The sequence below is a fragment of the Panicum hallii genome, chromosome 6, assembly GCF_002211085.1.
Source record: "Panicum hallii strain FIL2 chromosome 6, PHallii_v3.1, whole genome shotgun sequence".
NCBI lineage: Eukaryota > Viridiplantae > Streptophyta > Magnoliopsida > Poales > Poaceae > Panicum > Panicum hallii.
Genome location: NC_038047.1, coordinates 36532603 through 36553294, shown reverse-complemented (window position 1 = coordinate 36553294; position 20692 = coordinate 36532603). Strand labels below are relative to the sequence as shown.

At 49.9% G+C, this 20692-nt stretch overlaps 1 protein-coding gene and 1 pseudogene across 1 annotated transcript; both read left to right on the top strand.

Moving 5' to 3' along the window:
- Positions 1–22: 22 nt before the first annotated feature.
- Positions 23–1115, top strand: LOC112898257 (annotated as a pseudogene).
- A 3237-nt stretch (positions 1116–4352) lies between these two features.
- On the top strand, positions 4353–5946 carry LOC112897734. The gene has a single exon (XM_025966128.1). The coding sequence runs from the start codon at positions 4388–4390 to the stop codon at positions 5510–5512; it is 1125 nt and encodes a 374-aa protein (XP_025821913.1). The 5' UTR covers positions 4353–4387; the 3' UTR covers positions 5513–5946.
- The last annotated feature ends 14746 nt before the right edge of the window (positions 5947–20692 follow it).

Here is a 20692-nt window from a genome sequence, read left to right as displayed (position 1 = left end):
GGGGCAAATCCGTTTAATCACCATGTACACAACCAAGCCTCTCTCCCTCTTCAAGAGCCACCCGGAGGTGGCAGCCGAGTCGCCGCCGGAGGGCGGAAATGCCGGTTACCTCATTATGAAATCCGCCACAGATGAGGAAGATGATGAGACCACGTGCTGGGGCACGAGCCGGCGCGTGTTAGAGCTGCCATTCCCGCAGAACCGTGTCCTCAGGGTGGAGTATGGCGTCGGCGACAATAGCACCTACCAAGAAAATGTTGTGTTCGTGCCCGTCCCCGACCAGCCTCTCGCCTCCAACCGCTACTACATCGTTGTCGCCATGGGCAAGCACAAGGGGCTCGTGATGGCGTGCTCGCGCGAGGAGGACATGACCATGTGTTGCTTCTGCCAGTGCATCAGCGACATGGAGCCACGGCCGTTCGACCCGACCGACGTCTACCAGCAGATCGAGATCGTCCAGCACCGGCGGGGCTTGTTCACGGCAAGGGCTGTCGCTGCCGACGGTTTCCCGTCCTTCATGTTCAGGAGTAAGCCCTGGGATGTGTACGAGTCGAAGAAAATTGTCCTCGGCGAGGCACCGGGCCTCGACGCCGCACTCCGTTCGCGCCAGCTCGCCGCCGCCTTCCCGGCGGCGGCGACGACGGCCGCTGTCGGGAAATGGTACTGCCCGTTCTTCCTCGTCAAAGAACAGGGCGTTCCACGATGGGAGCAGATGGCCCGCAGCGCGTTCTACGAAGTGGTGCTGGAGCAGAGATGGAAGCCGGTGCGCGGCGACGACACCGTCAGGCACGCGCATTACGACGGCTCGAAGCTCGCCAGCAAAAAAGTGCTCATCGGCGGGAGCGTCGAGGCCAAGCCGGACGCCGGAAGGTCGCGGCACGGCGATGCGTACATGTGGTTCGTAGCTGCGACCGGGCAAAGGGTGGGTGTGTGCACAACCGTGTGGGAGAGGATGCTGTGGGAGGAGACTAATGGCGGGTGGGTGGACCGTGGACGAGAAGGAGCCCCCCGGGAGCATGGCTGACGGATCGGTGCTGCTGGTGGAGAGGTTCATGGTGAAGAGGACTGATAGCAGCGTGGTCGTGGCCTTCGACTTCATGCATACAATACCATGAGACATGAGCAGGTCTGAGATTGAGATTGTTACTACAAGTACCGAGCATGCTGCAGCTATTCGTGTTTTCAGGGCTCGTGCTTCCTGGCTGTTCATCACCATGCTCTGGGGACTCTTGTTTTATTTTGATTGGCAAGGGTGAGGTGTGAAGTTTTCAGCTTCTTTTTCTGGACTTGTTATTCCTGGTAATGTAAATATTTTTATTCTTGTTTTCCGTGAGAAAATCGCTGAAATATATGATGCAAAATATACTGTCGTTGAATTTTGTGTGCTATGAATTAATAGACAATTCTGATTTCGACGATAACATATTGCCAATTTGTCATGGCCTGGTGGCCAATTAAACTAGCAACTTCTCTCCTTGGGTCGGTTTCAGTGGGGTTTTATAAGAAATTTTATGGATGTTAAATATTATGCCACGTCAGCAAATTTGCTGATATGGTAGGATCATTATTAGGAGAGAGAAGAAAAAGTTTCATGGAATATGAAAGGTGTGAAAGGAGTTTCATCACCATGAAACCCAACCGGCACAATTACCTAGTTCTCAGTCTTAATAACTGTGATATGAAACTATGCATTAAGACTAAACCTCATACACTCGAATGCATCCATGAAGCAGGGGCTGGTCTCTCGATAGACGATAGCCTCATGAGAGCCCCCAATCACATCTATTCCCCTCACCCCACACGCCAATAAAAAGGGGCAAAAGAAACAATTTTGCCCAAATGTGCTGCCTTGCGCATGATCCCCCTTCCCCTCCTCTTCAACTTTTTTTAATAAAGGATTAAATCGGTCTGGCTAAACATTATAAGAGTTCTTAAACTCTAAACCTCAAATGAAAAATTTTACAGAAATAAAAAGAAAGATATAGGATAAAGAAAGAAAGCTAGAAGACTAAGCTTCAATCTTCTTCTTTGTTCCGGCATCAACCTTGCAATATCTTCACACAGCATCAATCCATCACGTCTCTCATCTGCTTAGAAATTTGATGTTTGGATCATCTATTGCTGGCTAAATCTTTCATGTAAACCTCCGCCTAGCGTATGGGTGCGAGAAGATGTCGACATCATCTCTAAAAAGGAGTGTCCAAAGCGCCCACCAGGAGCCCCTGCATAGCGACGTCTCCACCAGCCAACCAGCGAGCCGAAGTTGCTATTGCCGCTCCACATCCCGCTATCGCACCGGCTCCTCGAGCGAGGCTGGCTCCGGCCTTACTAGCCGGGATCCGGCGTCGCCTCCCCCGGGGAAGGGGCGCACGCCGCACGCCACCTAGTGGTCGCGTGGCCTCCCAACACTGGGAGGGGAATGGCGCTAGGGATGCGCAACAAGGAGCCGAGGTAGCATGACGAGGTGGGAGGGAGCAGTGGTGTAGGTGCGGTCGAGGGTGTCGAGGTTGGGTTGGGGATGACCTTCTAGGTGATGATGTTAATGGGAACTGCCGCTTCTCCTTCCCGCACAGCCTATACTCGGGGATCAGCTCCCCTGTCGGCGTTGGGAACGTGTGACGAGGAGAGGTAGCATCGATGGCCGCTTAGCGTGGTGAGGGAGCGGTGGAAGGATGAGAATCCATCTAGACCGGAGGAGAGGAGGCGGAAGGAGCTCCACCGTCGCCATCCTAGCACCCGCACGGACTTTCGGCGGCCACTCCGACAGCGGCGAGCTCGTGGTGAGGGTGAGAGGGGGCAGCGGTGGCAGCGAGACTTGAACCCACCCGAGTCACCCCTTGGGGACGACACGGGGGCAAGCGAGGAGATATTGCTAATCCGCTCCTCCCTCCCTCATCTTCCATCCAGATAAACTTATCATTGACATCATCATTATCGTCATTGTCTCCGATGAGCATCCCCGCCCCACCATCCTGCTCCATGTGCAGTGCCTCCTACCCCTATCCAACACCACCCACCAGTTGTCGCTCACGGCTCACGATAATCCCTTACTTCACGGTCCATCCGCCCTGCTTCCACCGCTGAGCAGGCCTGGCACCGCCTGCTTTCCTCCCTAACCCTGCAGCCACTCGAATCCCAACCTTGGAGCGCCGCCATCATCAACTGATTATTGACAGTTTGGCGTCATGTTTACTTCCTTCCATCCTTGATGTCACTTCTTTCAATTTTTCTTTTCTTTCCATTCTTTTTTGACAAATTGTGCTTCCACCCAGTGGTAAGCTAGAGCAAATTAGAGGAGGGTGAATCTGCGTTGTGTGTGTACGGGATTAAGCTATGGGATGCATATATGATAAAAAAAATTGGTCCAAATTAGATACTTATATACCTTCGTCCCTGCTTCCACCCAACTCTCCTTTTTTCCATCGAGAGGGCTCTCGTGATGAGCTAAAACAAGCATGGCGCGAGGATTGGGCCGTGCCGGCTCGTGCAGGATGCAGGTCGATCAGGCCGTGTCATGCCTGGATCATACCAAAATAGTGGGCCGCATGCTCGTGAGTACTTATCTTTGATTGCTTGGATTATTAAATGAAATCGAGTACTTATCGTTCAACTATGAGCTGAAGAAGCTGGCAACATATCACGTGCAAACAAGAGTGTCCGTGCAAACTCCGTACAAACCAACTAACAAAAGTCGCAAAAAATTCTTAAAAAAATTATGTATATACTTCATAGACTACTCTACCATTGTATAAAATTTCAAGTTCAAATTTATCATATGTTAAGAGATACTAAAAAGAGAAAATTCTAAGAGATAAATAAAAGAGAAAACTCTTAAAAATTTCTCTTTTTTGTATCTCTTAACATATGATGAATTTAAACTTAAAATTTTATACAGTGGTAGAGTAGTTTATGAAGTATATACATAATTTTTTTGAGAATTTTTTGCGATTTTTGTTAGTTGGTTTGCACGGACAGCCTTGTTTACACCTGATACGTTGCCAAGAAGTTTCAAAGCTCATTATATTGTATTTGTGCATACGTAGACGTAGGTGTGCAAGTAGTTTGATAGCCGGTTGAGTTTCAGCTACTTACGCTGCCGGCAATTTCTCACACAGTACAATCATGCCCAGTACGTACGTAACAACCAGTCCCGTCAAAGACGCGTTTCCATATGGGCCGTTTGCCAGCTCTGGATTCTTATCTCATCTTTGTTTTAGCATATCATCACATGTTAACATCCATATAATACTCCACATCATCTTTCGTCAAAGGTATATATCGTACGTGTCCATCGCCAAATATTCATACTTATATATGTATACATAGTGCTTGTCTTTCATCTCTATTTCAACACAAAGCACAGGACACGCAAGTCAGCTTAACCACAATGTACGCGACCAAGCCGCTGTCCCTGTTCAAGAGCCACCCAGAGGCGGCGTCCCGGCCGCCGCCGGAGGGCCGGAACACCGGGTACCTGGTGGTCAAGGGCGCCGATGACGACGGCGACGATGGCGAGACGTGCTGCTGGGGCACCTGCGGCGGGACGCGCGTGCGGGACCTCCCGTTCCCGCAGAACCGCGTGCTCACCGTGCGGTACACAGAGCAGCACGGCGAGAGCAGCACCACCTACGCCGACGCCGTCGTGTTCGTGCCCGTCCCCGACCAGCCCCTCGCGTCCAACCGCTATTACCCGATCATCGCCACGGGCCGGCACAAGGGCCTCGTCCGGGCGTGCTCCCGCGAGGAGGACATGGTCCCGTGCTGCTTCTGCCGGTGCATCAGCGACGTGGAGCCGCGGCCGTTCGACCCGGCGGACATCTACCAGCAGATCGAGGTCGTGCCGCGCCGGCGGGGGCGGTTCACGGCGAGGGCCGTCGCCCCCGACGGCTTCCCGTACTTCCTCTACCGCAAGAGGTGCTGGCGCGTGTACGCGTCCAGGCCCAAGGACTTTGACCTCGGCGAGGCGCGGGGCCTCGACGCCGCGCTCCGGTCGCGCCAGCTCTCCGACCCCAGCATCCTCGACGCGCTCCCGGCGCCGACGACCGACACGGCCGCCGTCGGGAAATGGTATTCCCCGTTCTTCCTCGTCAAAGAAGCCGGCGTCGAGCCACGCGAGCAGATGGAGCGCAGCGCGTTCTACGAGGTGACGCTGGAGCAGCGCTGGGAGCCGGTGCGCCCCGACGGTGGCGTCTCGAAGGTGGCCAGCAACAGGGCGCTCGTCGGCGGGAGCGTGGAAGCGAAGCAGGAGGTGGGGAGCTCGCGGTACGGCGACGCGTACGTGTGGTTCAGGGCGGCGGCGACGGGGCAGAGGGTCGGGGTGTGCGAGACCGTGTGGGAGAGGATGCGGTGGGAGGAGTACAGGGGCGGGTGGGTCGACGAGGAGGAGGACGCCGGGAAGGTGGCCGGCGGATCGGTGCTGGTGGAGAGGTTCGTGGTGAAGAGGCTGGATGGCAGCGTGGTTGTGGCCTTTGACTTTGCGCATCTCAACAAAGTCAGAGCAAAGCAGCTATGAATACACTAATAAGCTTAAAATTCACGGCAATTCTGGCTTTGCGTCGTGTGAGGGAGAAGAGACAATAAAGTTCCAACCCGTCCCTCTTATGCCACTAGGTCTACATGCCATGGAAATAGCAGGGCCCATGGGTCATACACACGGATGGCATAAAGGGATTGAATTTTTTTTTCAGTTCAACCCATAGGTTTCTTCTCTGAATAATCATTAGGATGTTGTTTGGTTCCTAGACATTCTGCGTGTTAGTCTTATAGCTACAGAAACTTTTTTTATGTGTGTTTTGGTTAGTGTTGTACCTGTCCAGTTATCAGTATAAGTGCTGCTATCTGGTAATCATTTCAATTTTTTTGGTATTTCATTGTGTTGTTTGTAAGCATTTGAGAGTTTATATTCACTTAAGCAATGGCAATGTAGTGGGGCTGTCAGTTTTCTGATTCCAGTTTTTTACTTTTGTTGCTTTCACATCGTCTATGACTTTGGGAATCGGTCTCACATGATTTGGATCAGCCTTTTAGCACTGTGCTTCCAACAGAGGCATGCTCGCGAACGGAATCAAAATGGACAGCGGACCTTGATAAAATATTTTTTCTTAATCAAAGATACATGTCATGTAATGATTTTGCTTTGAAGGATCTTATTAAAAAGTGGATGTATCTTCTTTCAAACTCCATCTGCTATGGTAGCCGTCCCTCTGCAACATGGCCTGGCAGGAAAAACATATGGACATGAGGATCAATGGTGGTCACTCTTAGATGATGAGTGATTAACAACATTGTGTGGATCTGATGTATGTGTTAGCTCGTGATGTGCAGACACAGGATGCGACGTGGCAGTCGACGGCACGTGGTGAAAATCAAGCGAAAGGTTCATGCCGATGGACCAAAAGCGATGAAGGATGGACGCAAGTAAACTTGGACTGAGGGACCTGAGGAGTCCAGGCGAAGTTATGGGCCATCCACGTGGTGCATAGAAGAGTAAGAGTATATGGACATGATGAAGACGGCGTCGGTCAAGTCAAGAAGGAAGGCGATGGCAAGTTCGAGTAGGCTGCCCGTGCGGCGAGAGTGCGAAAGACTTGAAGGCGTCGTGCCACTTGGCGGAGGCCAGACACACGTCGACATCGGGGTTGGGTGGCGGCCAGGTGAAGATGGACGGTTTGGGTGCTTTGGATCTCAAAACCACCATGCAGGCATGTTTCCTGATTTGGGCCTCAAAATCGGGGGTGCATCCGGGGCGACTGGATGGCGGAGATAGAGGGCATATGGCGTCGTCGCGAAGTCTGCGTCGAGACAAAGCAAAGTCGTGAAGGCGGTCTGTCCATCAGAAGCTTCTAGAAAAGATAGACCGTTTTACCCCTGCATGGGTATGTATCATAGTTATTAGAGTATGGGGTATTTCTCTCTTTTGCCATGGACCATATATACAAGGCATGAATGGTTTGGGGTATCTCTTGGAACCCTAATTTTATTTGCTCTCGTCTAGAAGAGGGCTTGACGAGAGAGGACAAGAGGAGAGAGAGGGTGATTGCTTTGATCTCGAGTATCAACTAAAAGTGGGAGGTTAACTGAGATTTCTAACTAGATTATTTATTCAAAATGATCTTTTAAATGTCTATGTGCTCCTTTTGTTGAAGATCTTGCGTCTTTTCTTCCTCTCCCTCCTCCTCGAGCGTTCTTCTTTCTCCCAATTATCGGGTGATTTTCAATCAATTTTCCATTCGTGATGGTTATTTGATCTCTTTGTGATCCTTTTGCTAGATTTGTTAGGTCTAATAGTTGCGGATCTATGATTAAAATTTGGTTCGAATCCATTGGATTTGAAGAAAGTAATTTGAGATTGAAATTTCGGTTGCTTTTGTTCTTCCCGTCGGTTCTCTTCTCTTCTCTATGTCAGTAGAATTTTTCAGTGGCATATTCTAGTCCTCTTCCCCGTTACTTCGAAAAACTTAGAAAAAGTGAGCCACCGGTTGTTGCTTGCAGACCGAGACACGCAGCGCGCGGTCCCAGGCGCACGGGGCGCAGCCGGAGCAGCGGCGCTGGTGAAGCACGCGGCGCGGCGCCGTGGCCAACAGTGGCCGGCGCCGGTTCCCTGCGAGGGAGCAGGCAGGGGCGAGCGGCGGCGCCGGGAGCCAGCGCACACAGCACCCAGGAGTAGGGATGGCAACGGGTCGGGTTCGGGTCTGGTAGAGCAAATACCTGCCCGCGAGCGTACCTGCGGCCACAGCTCATACCCGCCCGCGAGCGTACCCGCGAGTAAAATCTCGTACCCATGCCCGAACCCGTTGGGTTTCGGGTACCCGTCGGGTTTTCAAAAATAGCGATATACAGTTAAATACAACAGCATAACCACTGACCAGCTAACATGTAACACCCTAATGTAATTTCCCCAAATTTAAATGAATTTATTTGGGCTTAAATAAAATTTCCAGGGTTTTCTCTAATTTATCTTGCATTTAAAGTAATTTTATAACGCAAGTAATTAAAATTTATTATAGAATCAACTTGTTTGTGCATTCATGCTGGAGCATTGTTTATTTGTGTGAAGTGTATAGGGTTTGAATTCATTGAATTCAAATAGATTTGTTTGAATAGTTTGAGTGTAGAAAAGAAAAAGAAAAGAAGAAGAAAGAAGAGAAGGTAGCCCAACCCAGCAGCCCGGCCTGCTCTCTTTCCCCTCCTCCCCTTGGGCCAGTCCCTTCTTTCACCTGGCAGCCCGTTCCCCTCTCCTCTTCCTTCTCTCCACGCGGCCCAGCTCGCCGGCCCAACTTCTCCCCGCTCTCCAGCCCGAGCGCCCTCTCTTCTTTTCTCCCTCTGCCAGGCCGGTCCCACACGTCAGCGCCCTCCCTTCTCTCTCCCTCCTTCCTTTCTTCCCCGACGCGTACCGGCCACCCGAGTTCTCCGGTGAGGCTTCTGCGCTAGGCCCGCACGCCAAGGGTGCTCCGCCTCCCTACAAGTAGGATCCCCAACCCCCTCTGACTCCTACCCTCGCCGCTACAGCCGCCACCGAAGCCCTAGCGCCGCCGTCCGCTTGCTCCGCCATCCGGCGTCCCCCTGCTCCGCCGCGGATCCACCGCTCCGGTGCCCTTCAGCTCCAGCCAAGGGCTGCAGTAGCTCCACCTCATCATCAGGAAGCTGTCCAGGGCTTCTGCATCAACCCCCGAGCCCTGCCCGCGCCGGAATTGGAACCGAAGCCAACGCCGGTGAGACGCTCCGCCCCCGCAATTCTTTGTCGTCGGTGATCTCCGGACTCCCCTAATCCCCCTGGTGCCTTCACAGGACCCCCACGCGTCGATCCACGTTGACCAGGAGCCCGAAGAACCCCGGCAACACCCCTCCCCACGAGCACCGACCCGTCTCCGCCGCAGGAGCTCGCCGCTGGCCGTCTTCCGCTGCAGCCCGGCCACTGCAAGCCTCTGGTGAGCATCAAGTCAACCCCCCGAAGCTTGTGCGCTAGCTGTCGTAGCTTTTGGCTAGCCGCAGCATCTGGAACGCGCGCACGCCGGCGTTGTTCGCTGCCCCGAGCCGCCCTCGCCGTCGTAATGCCCTAGCTGTGCCCTAATCCACCGCCACAAGTGCCCAGATGGGTTCGCCGTGTCAAGCCCTAGCTCCCAGGCCTAGTCTCGTTCGAATCCGAGCCCGGACGGCCAAGAGAGGCCAAGTCCGGCGTGTTTCCACCGAGCGCCGCCGCGGGAAACCTATCTCCGGCGACTCCCGCCGCCGGCCGTGCCCCTGTGAACCCCAGCCATCCGATCTGCAACCAACCACGGAGATTAGATCGCGCACGCCTTGATCTGAGCCGTGAGATCGAAATCCAAGGGGTCCAAATCATGCGTACCGGTTCGGGGTAGGAGTGAGTCAGAGCCGTCCGATTCAAGATCTGCGATGGGGATTAGATCTGTTTAAGTTTGGACGCCGTCCGTTGGATCCGGATCCGAGGGTCTTTATTCGTGCGTACCCCTTCGCTTAGTGAGTCTAATCTCAGCCGCCCGATCCAGATCCGAGTGTCCAGAATAGAAGATACCGGTTCGGTCTGCCAGATTTGCTAAAGAGTCCCTGCGCTTTTCAAGAATCAACCCGCGGTCCTCTTTAGTTCAAAAGTATTTGCAGATAGGTCCTGTTTCTTTCCTTTAGGCCCCTGAGCTTTCTAGATTTAGGTTTTCCGGTCCTTTCTTGAAGTTTTTGTAGGCTAGCCCCTGTGTCTACCCTTTAATTATGTTTAGGCCCTCGGTTTTCGCACAGAACCCCCTGGTTTTCCTGTTTTCTTACAGAAAAGCCCCTGGACCCTGTTTTAGCCCTAGATTTCGCGTTTTAGCTCCGTTTTAAGCGCTCTTTATACCCACGCGATCGTTGTAACGCATAGAATATTTTTAGCATAGTTTTGTGTGCTGTTTCTATGTAATGTTGTACTGTTTCTTATATTTTGTCCTCGTTTGCATGTATGTGTATGTGCTGGACCATGTTTTGGCGTTGCGAATCGTGAGTAGACGCGGAGCCTTTGGACGAGTACCAGGAGCAGCCATCTTCCGAGCAGTTCGAGCAGCAGCCGGGAGAGTACGAGGAAGGCAAGTATAACCTGAATATCCTATCACTTTTAAATACAATTTCATCCTGCATTTTAATTCTGAATGCCTATAAGGATTTCCTAGCCACCTTTATCCTTATATATTTATCCTTGGGTTACATTTGTGGTTAGTTTTGCTAGGTGCTGCGCTCTCACATATGTTGGTCCTTTTTAATTAATGTGATTAATGGTTATATGCAACTTAATTCTGAGAGTGGCCCTCTGTGCTGTGTGCTTGAGTGGCTCACGTCTCCTTAAAAGATGTTTTTGATAGAAATATGATTTAGGGGGCCAGCACGATGCTTAGTGCTTGGTTGGCCACTCTCCATAAGGACCGGTTCATAGAGAGACAACCTGGGACAACCGCGCAACCACAAGACTGGAATGGGACGGTCTTGACTTACTAATTAGGTCGTGTTGGTTCGGGAGTAACTTACCTGCGTGGGCAAGAGGGGTGGTAAGCTTCAATGGTCCCTGCTCCTCCGGCTTGGTCTGTGCTGTGTGTCTTGTACCCCCGAAGGTGGGCCCCATCGTCGCTGATCCAGAAACCTTAGCGGTTATACCTTACCAACGTGATCCTTTGTAACGGTCTCGTAGTGTGCTTGCTAGCCATCTCACCTAAGGAAGTGTGATGAACAACTAGCGTAGCTCACAACTTGTGGGTAAAGTTGTGCAACCTCTCGAGAGTGTAAAACTGATATATCAGCTGTGCTCACAACTTGTGGTTTTGGCTTGGTTTTCAGTAGTCTCATGATAAATTTTGATTAATTATTATGTAACTTGGGTTATGGTAATTCATCCATTTGTAGTAATTAGCTTTAATAAAAGTTGCCAAGATTAAAAGCTAATGCAGTTGAGTCAGCTAACCCTAGAGCCTCATAATTCGTGTTATACTTGTTGAGTACAAGTTGTGTACTCACACTTGTCTTCTCTACTCTTCTGTTCTCTTCGGGCTATCTTCGACTGCTGCTCAGTACCAGACGACGTGGAGAACTACATCAGCGGACTCGACGATTTCTAGGCGTTGTCTCCCAGTTGACGTCCCTGTGGCGCCCTGCTTTTCATGTATTTATTTTACGCTTCCACATTCCTTGAACTGATTCTTGATTCAGTTGTAATAAAGATATTCATTTATAATTTATACGCTTTTATTCGTGACATGTGTTGTGATATCTTGATAATCTGTTGTATATATGCGTGACTTGATCCTGGCGCATATATGATTGCTCGATTTATGTTCTTACAAATCGGGTGTGACATAACAAAACTCTAATGCAACAGCATTCCAACAACAATATTAAGTAGAACCGCATTGAATAACATGAAAATATGAATATGAAAGTCAATTGATCAAGTAAAACCACAAATTTCAGTTGATACAACTAGAAATTACAATCATACACGCATTATTGAGTACAATTCCAACCACAAATTACAGTTCATCAGCAGCATGGCAGCAGGCAGCAGCTAGCACATATGAAGAACCACCAGCAGTTAGGCCTACCAACAATCCAACAAGCAGCTGCAAGCAGCAAGTAGGCCTAGCAATATGAGAAAACACCTCATATGAGAAAACAACATAAAAATATGATGGTAGAATCACTTGACAGCATGAGGAAACACCTCACCTAATCACTTGACATGAAAAAGCAGCATGGATTGTGTTGCAATCTTGCTATATTTCAATCAATGACGGTAGAATCAGGATCATCCTAATAACAATGATAATTTTAAGAGTTGGTTCAATAAACAAATAAAAATAATATAAATGCTAATGAGTTTAACTTTAATATTACCATTTCCTCCTCTTCATCCTCCAAACAAGTCATTAGTGCATTCATGAAACCAGATTGATCACCTAACATACCAGCACGAGACCAAGCTTGCATGCACATCAACCCTTCAACTATTTTAGAAGCAAGTCTACTTCTATGCGGGCTAATTACCCTTCCACCAGTACTAAACACAGATTCTGATGCCACTGTTGTAACAGGAATTGCCATTATATCTCGAGCAATTCTTCTAAGAGTTGGATACTTAATTCCTGCATACTGCCACCAGCTAATGATGTCAAGTTCTTGAGTTCTAGGCAATGTTGGCTCCTCCAAATACAAATCCAACTCAGTGCGCAAATAAGTTGAGGATTCTTCGGGTTCTTCCGACAAGAACTTATCAAATATACCAAACATAAGATCATCTCCTTCATTTAGGGCAACATTTCTATTAGCTGCACCTAGAGCATCAGTTGTTGCCATACCCTCCATGGAATCTTGGTATTCCAATACCAATTCATACAATAAACTTTTAACTCTAGACACTTCAATATCTGTAGCTTCTTCCCCATAAATAGTTCTATAAAATGCTTTCATGAATATCAATTTATACCTAGGATCTAAAACAGTGGCTATCTCCATAAGGCCATGCACATCTGTCCAATACTTTCTAAATTTATCTTTCATCAAGGCTGACATCTCTTCTACCTTTGGGATACCACTAGTTTTCTATTTCTCAATAGCTAAATAGATACCGCATATTTTGAGAAAAAAAGATTTGCTGTCACATAATTGGAACCTAACAATAACTCTGTTGCATCAAAGAACATTTTCAGCCTACCACATAGCTCCCTAGCAAATATCCAATCATCCTCCGTTGGCTTAAAAGGAGCTCAGAGTTTTTCTTTACTTGCTAGGCGATCAAAAACTGATTGATACTCTAATGCAGTGCTAAGCATAATATAAGTAGAATTCCATCTAGTTTTACAATCTAGAGCTATCCTTCTATCATATTTAACATTCATTTGGGCTGCTGTGCGCTCAAAACGCTCATGTCTTTTGGGAGTGGCACACCAAAATCCAACACTATCACGCACCCTTTCAATGCCCTCATCCATCACAGCCATTCCATCTTTGACAATAAGATTTATAATATGTGCCGCACAACGCATATGTAACAGTTTACCATGTAACATGAGAGAGGAAAGAGGTAGCTTATCTTGCATAGTATTCATCAAAGTATCGTTGCTGCTGCAGTTATCAAGAGTAACTGTCAAGATCTTCTTTTGAATTTGCCAATCTTGTAGGACTTCATAAAATACATCACTTATGACTTCACCGGTATGTGGAGCGGGCACATATATAAACCTACAAACAGCATGCATCAACATAGGATAGTATGATTTTCAGCTAATAGGATAGTATAAAAATAGAAAATACATCATTTACCTCAAAAGAAAAGATTTCAACTTCCAATCATTATCAATAAAATGCACTGTAAATGACATATATCCCTTTTTTTGATGATTTGCTGTCCACATATCAGTTGTTACAGCAATTCGAGATTGACATTGTTGGAAGAAATTCACCATAGAACGCCTTTGCACCTTGTACATATCCATTACTTTAAAAAGAGGTTGCATTGCTGCACAAAACCTCCTAAAACCAGCATGATCAACCATAGAAAGTGGATACTCATGAAGACATATCATTAGTGCGAGTTCTTTCCTAGCAACTTGCTTATCAAAGACATACTTGTCCAATAATACTACCCCATTCTCATCTTTATCGAACTTCAAGGTTGATTGCTTTAAACCTTTCCTAACTTGTCTCGATTGACAACTTGCAATGTGATTACGCAAGTGAGTCGTGCCTGCTCTACCATCCCCAGCTAATGTTTATTTACACCATTTGCACTCAGCTCTAGTTCTGCCACTAACAGTTACTTGTTCAAAATCTAGCCAAACATCAGATTTGAGCTTCCTTTTCTTCACAAAAGGAACATCATCTTCATCATCTATAACCACACGATCTATACCTTCTTGTGGTTGTGCTACCGCAGGTTGAGCTTCAGCACTTGACGATGGCGTACCACTCGGAGTAGTAGTAGGGATAGCACTTGATGTTGGGGTTGCAGCACTGCCGGCGCCAATGCTTGAGGATGGAGTACCGCCAGCAGCAGGAGCAACATGAGGAGGACGAGGAGCTCGCGAGCCAGATCCACTTGTTGATGCCATGGATGAGGATGACCGAAGATGTTGAGCAGAGTCACCTCGAGATGCCGAAAGAAACCAAAGATACTTAACCGGATCCAGGACGACGGGCGCAGGGGGCTGAACGGCGCTGGTGCAGGGGGCTAACTGGGCAACTGGCTGAGTGGCCAAGGCGGCGGGCGGCGGCCTGCGCGGCTACGCCTGGTGGCCGGGGTGGCGGGCGGCGGCCTGCGCGGCTGCGCCCGGCAGCCGGAGCGGCGGCCTGGGCGGCGCTTGCACCCAGCGGTCGGGGTAGCGGGCAGCGGCCTGGGCGGCGGGCGCCGAGCGGCCGAGGCGGCGGGCGGCCGGGGCGGCGGCCTCGGCGGTGGGCGGCGCCTGCGCCCAGCGGCCGGGGCGGCGGGCGGCGGCCTGGGCCCTGGGATGGGGTCACGGGGAGGGTGGCGGCTGGTCTGGTAGTGGGGTGGGTGGTGGAGGTGGAGTGGTGCTGTGGTGGTCTGGTGGATAGGGTTGAGATTTGAGAGTTAGGGTTTTTACTGGGTTAGGCCAAATCTAAATATGAGCTGAATTCGGTAACCCGTCAGGTACCCGCGGGCGGGAATTAAGACCCGCGCCTGACCCAATTTTTTCGCGCGTCGGTTTGGGGTAAGACCCACGGGTCAAAATATGTATCCAGACCCGTGCCCGTCGGGTCGGGTACCCGCGGGTAATCCGAACCCGCGGGTTAAATTGCCATCCCTGCCCAGGAGGGGCGCACGTGGCAGGCCGGCGCGGCCAGCAGGCATGTGGCCCCGTACGGCCCAACGGTGGTGCATGGAGTAGGCCGGCAGCTGCCCAGGCTTGCAGGCCAGCGGCACCACACGCGGCCCAAGGCAGCCAACCCAGCGTGGGGGGCAGGCCGCTGCACGGGCCAGCCAACGCAGCTGCGCCAGCAGGCCGGCGTTGCTGGCTCGGCCATGCTCAGCTGGTGGCCAGCCCAGCCAAGCGTCGCAAACAGGCAGCTTGCACAGCGACAGCAAGAGAGCACCGTGAGCCCGTTTTTCTTTTCCACTCACATTTGCTTATTTCCTGATTTCCTGCTTAAGCTAGTTAATTAGTATGAGTTGTTACTAATGCTTGTAAATCATTACATGCTTTAGTTGTTGACTAGTTTTTGTTCTGGCATGTTTAGTTAAGTTTGATTTAATTAGTACTTGATCTTGCTAATTAATTTTTGATCTTGGCTTGCTTAAGTTGTGTGTTAATTAGTTCTTGTTACTAGATATTTGCATGCTCAGTAGAAAGAGCTTTACTTCTTTTGCGAATCTTTTTGGAAAATTTTTTTCGGCATTTTGGTGAATGGGTGCTTTGACATTTTGGTGGATCTTTGCTTCTATTTGTGTCAAGCTTTTTCTAACCGTTCGTAGGGTGACCTCATCACGAGTTTGCTTGTGTCACCTTGGCGGTTAAAATAGAGGTGTGTCGGGTTGAATTCGGAACATAGATCTTGTTCTCTTGGAGAATTTTTTAAGATCTCCTATTCATCCCCTCTGGTCGCCCGTTTCGGTCCTATAGAACAATCCTCATTTCTAAGCTTATTACCACCTTTTTCATATTGCAGAAGATAGTGTGAAATGGATCACAGAAATTAATGTTTTTTACCTAGCCATGACGACGAGGCCAGCGGAGGAGCAGCAGGAGCATCTAACACAGTTGTCACAACGACGTGGCTCGACTTCAGCTAGCGCCGCAGCGCAGACGCGGTGCTATCCCTGGCTACGACTACTTCGACAAATCTGCATCGCCAATGATTACTTCAACTATTCGTCTCAACTAGAAACTGGTCGTGGACTAGCCTTAAACTACTTGGCGACTAGTTCTGCACGGTCAACAACTGGTCGGGATCAAATCCAACTAGTTGGCTTCATCAACAAATCGTCGTGGCTCCATCGATGACTGCTGCAGTTTCGCCGACAACCGTCCACGAGTGGGCGTGTTTCAACTACTCCGACTACTTGTTTCGGCAAGAAAACTTGTCGGGAGTGGGCTTCACACCGTCAACAACTAGTCGGAATCGATTCCGACTAGTCTGCTTTATCAACAAACTTTCGCGGCTCCATCGACGACCGCTACGACTCGTCAACAATCGTCCACGAATTAAGCTAAGTCACTTATAACTTTTCCGACTTGTTCTTCACATGCTCGGATACTTTTTGCGCAATGCGCATTCTCTTCACATGCCATGTCATGCCTGTTCCCGATTGTCTGCACGGTCCGCCCTGCAACACGGGTAATTGGGTTACACTCTATAAGTGTGCTCCACGAGTGTTCTCTTTTTTCGCGCAGCACTGACTGCTTTAGTTTCCTCTTCACGGTTGCTACAATACCCGGGTAGCGTACGCTTATTGTGACACCTCAACTCTTCTGTACGCCTATTCAACTACGCGTGCACGCAGCCAAGCTCCATGCGCAACAGTTTACGGTAATCAGGGATCAGGTGCTTACGGTAACAGGCTACCTACCCGGTGTCATTATGCGATCCAGCAAGATTACAACACGAAAAATTTTACATGCATTTTACAATGCTAGAATTTGCTCCCAACATGATATCATATATATCAGTTAGAACATACTTTTATGTTTACCTTGCAGAGGACCTGATCTAGACCGTGCTGCTGGGCAAGTCGGATTAAACTCCGACTAGTTGGCTTCATCAACAATCGCCCACGACTATTTCTACTTCGCGAGAACGCTTCACGACACCTCACCAGATTTGACTCCGACTAGTTGGGTTCATCAACAACCGTTGGCGACTGCTGGACTTCGTGAAGAATGCACGGCAATATGCTGGTGACTACTTTGACTACACGTTTCGCCTACAAGTTAGTTGGAATTGACTATGCTTGGCGACACGGTGGAGGCTACATCGACCACTCGTCTCGCTTACAAAACTAGTCAGAATCGACTCCGACTAGTGGGCTTCGTCGACAATTCAAGATTTAGCTGCAACTTGGCCAATACCTAGGCTCGGGGGCTGGCGCCACTGACTACTAGGCATATCCCATGTGATTCATCTAGCTTTCAGGCTCGGGGGCTGGATACAACACGGCTCTCAGCAATGAAAATTGCATGCCACAATTCTTTGGATCCTTAATTCCAAAACCTGGGGATTTGGACTCAAGGCTCGGGGGACACGTGTCATCAGTGACTTATTTTTTAAATCTGTTGGAAGATAAAGACTGAAGACTCAAGATTGAATTGACCCTTGGCCTAATTATACGAGTCAACCTAAGGCTCGGGGGCTACTCCATATGGAGTGCGAGTTTAATCGCACCCCATATAAAGAAGACTGGACAACTACTCGGGGCATAAACACCTCACAGCCTTAACACAGTCAAGGAAGTACTCGGAGGATGCCTTCAAGATGAAGTTCGGGAGAACTCGAAGATGCCTTCAGAAGTACTCGGATACCTGCAGTACTCGGCTACGCCGGGTACACAGGACTGTACACGTGGCATACTTTTCCTAGGATAAGGGTTGGGACATGGCCCACGCCCTACATCTGTGTAACTACTCGTAGCCTAGTAGAACTACTCCTACAATAGTAAAACTAGTCGGATACAGTAGGGAACTACCAGAAAAGTACTCGGGTAGGACTCTAGGGCTTGTACCCGACTGGAAATTCCATATAAATCTATCCCCCCAGACTATATAAGGGCGGACAGGACCCCCTCCAGGGGAGAACCCAGCAATCATCCAGGGAATCACTCAGGAGATCACCTAATCATCATCAAAGGCAATACAAACCACATAGGACATAGGGTATTATGCTCTCAGCGACCTGAACCTGTCTAAAACCTTGCGTTCCTTTGTACTTTCGAGTTTCTGATCTCGGCGAAAACCTACTACAAACTCACCACTTCGAGGGTTTCCCTCGGTGGGCGTGGCGGTAAAACACCAATAGTCTAGCTGGCCTCGGCCTCGCCGGTCGGGGATACTGACACGTGTAAGGCGGAGTCTGGTCGGGAATCAGAGTCGGAGCCATGTTACAGATCTAGTCCCCGAGCGTCCCCTCAGTCGGGGACGCAAGCCAGGTTTTCTTTTGACCGGGTGGCCGGTCAAGGTCACGGGCCCAGGTGATCTAGACGAAGTCACAGCCCACGAGGATGGTTGTCCGTTCTAGGCGCGATTTTGGACTAGCTAGAATGCCAGTGCAAAGTAAGCCCACTGGGGACCTCGGGTCCCTGGACCCGTCAGAGGCTCCCGAGCGGCTTTGCGATTTGTTTAATCATGAAGGTGCTTCTTTCATCGTGTTATGTCTTAGCCCAGAGTGAGAAGTCGCATCGCACTGCTTCGGCTGTTGGGAGGCATAGCGTTTGATTGACTCTCCCTTGTGACCTCGGGTTCGTTGGGGTCGCTCGGATCTGCCTTGCAATGAATGCGCCACAGTGGCACAAGCCACCCATCTCTGATGCGGAATATCGAGGCTTGCCCAATCCATCATGTTGGCCCGCTGCAGAGGATTTCCTCCCTGTTTCCCCCGAGAGGGTTTCCATCCTTTTGAGGTGGAGCTGTGTGCTACGCGGCGAAGCCGGTCCGCAGGACACGAAAGTGCCCAAGCGGTTATAAATGGGGGCCTCCAAGCCCCTATCTTTCGAACTCATCCAGAACTTGAGTCGTGGGTGAGCTTGGTCTTGTATAATGGAGCTGCTCTTAGCCCGTGTGCATCCACCTGACAGAGCCGGTGGCTCTTTTCAGCATTTGGTGCTAGAAGAATGTTTGCGAGCGGTAGGGGATTGCACGCTGGCAACACCGTGCGCCCGGGCCTCTCCCAAGCTCGGTGCTCCAAGTGCTCCGCTCGGATGACCAAGGGGAGTAGGTGCACAGGCAGGCCACCATTTCTGGCCGGCGGTCGACGCCGTTTCCCCAGTTGCCTTGGGTGGCTACATGGGGAGCGCCGGCCTCGGACGGTGGATGTCTAAGTGTTTCCACCATCCGGGCCCTAAAACGGGGTGGAGCTCCTCGTTCCTGCCTGCTGCCTAGTGCGCCCGCGAAGGCTGCCTTGGTCCTGAGCGAGTCGACTTCCCCGTGTTCATCACCCCCAGTTCTCTTTATGAGGAGGCTTGTCCTTCCTAGGCGACTGGAGATGGGGATGAGCTCCTCACTGTTGTTCGAGACAGTGAGGGAGTTCGGTTGGTGGCGGCGGTAGATGGATTGCTCGCCATCATCCCCTACCAAGTTGCCCTTCAGGAAGGGGGTGCAAGAAGAAGGCTTGCTAGGAAGATGCTCCTCCTAATCTTCCCGCACTTGTAGCAGCCCCCTGTCGGTGTTTTACCGCCACGCCCACTGAGGGAAACCCCCGAGGTGGTGAGTTTGTAGGTAGGGTGTCACCGAGATTAGGAACTCAAAGGTGCAAAGGAACGCAAGGTTTTAGACAGGTTCGGGCCGCTGAGTGCATAATATCCTACATCCTATGTGGTTTGTATTGCCTTTGATGTTGATTGTCGCGATAGGGTACCTGTCCGCCCTTATATAATGTGGGGGCACAGGTTTACATGGAAATCCTAGTCGGGTACATGCCCAGGAGTCCTACCCGAGTACTTCAAGGGTGGTTTCCTACCGTGTCCGACTAGTCTAACTACTATATGAGTAATCCTACTTCACTACGAGTAGTTACAACAGATGTAGGGTATGGGCCATGTCCCATCTCGTATCGTAGGAGAAGTATGCCACGTGTGCAGTCCCGTGCACCCGGGTCTGACAAGCCCCCAAGCTCTTTGGTAGCCGAGTTTTGCATGCATCCAAGTACTTCCGAAGGTGTCTTTGAGTTGTCCCAAACTTCATCTTGAAGGTGTCCTTCGAGTACTTCCTTAGCTGCGTCGAGGCTGTGAGGTGCTCATGCCCCGAGTAGTTGTCTAGTCTTCTTTATATGGGGTGCGAGTAAACTCGCACTTCATATGGAGTAGCCCCCGAGCCTTAGGTTGATTCATAGAATCAGGCTAAGGGTCAATTTAATCTTGAGTCTTCTGTCCTTATCTTCCAGCAAATTTGAAAAATAAGTAACTGATGACACATGTCCCGCAGCCCCCGAGCCTTGAATCCAAATCCTCAAGTTTTGGAATAAAGGATCCAAAGAATCATGGCATGCAATGTATGACGGCAAAGATTTGATGGTGAACGCAAGCAAATTGGTGTAGTAAATCTGAAAACCTCTTTTTTCGGGATGAGTTTCCTGAAAAAATGATTTAAACAAATAACATCCCCAACAAACGCCCAAGATTACCTCTCAAATTAATCTTTGTGCCCTAAGCCAAGGACTAAACAAGACCTCTCGGTAATAGATTAAACAAACCCCTTATTTTGAAATAAAGTCCCTGAAATAATAGTTAACAAACATATACCCAAGATGAATCTTAAAAAATCCTCTTGGATCGGGCATTGTCGAGTAATTGTATGATGTCTAGCCTGTAAGCATGAGCTGTCCCTTGAGGCACGTTGAGTGCCTTGTCGCATCAAGCCCCTGAGCCAGGAACCAGATGATGAACATGAAGTAGTCATAGCAGAACGGTGGTGCTAGCCCCCGAGTCCACGCATTGAGCAAGTAGCCGCTGGAGCTTGAGTAGTCGACGAGGACATCCAGTCGGAGTTGATCCTGACTA

Coding starts and splice junctions, on each gene's coding strand:
- LOC112897734 (XM_025966128.1), top strand. CDS start 4,388: ATGTACGCGACCAAGCCGCTGTCCCTGTTCAAGAGCCACCCAGAGGCG.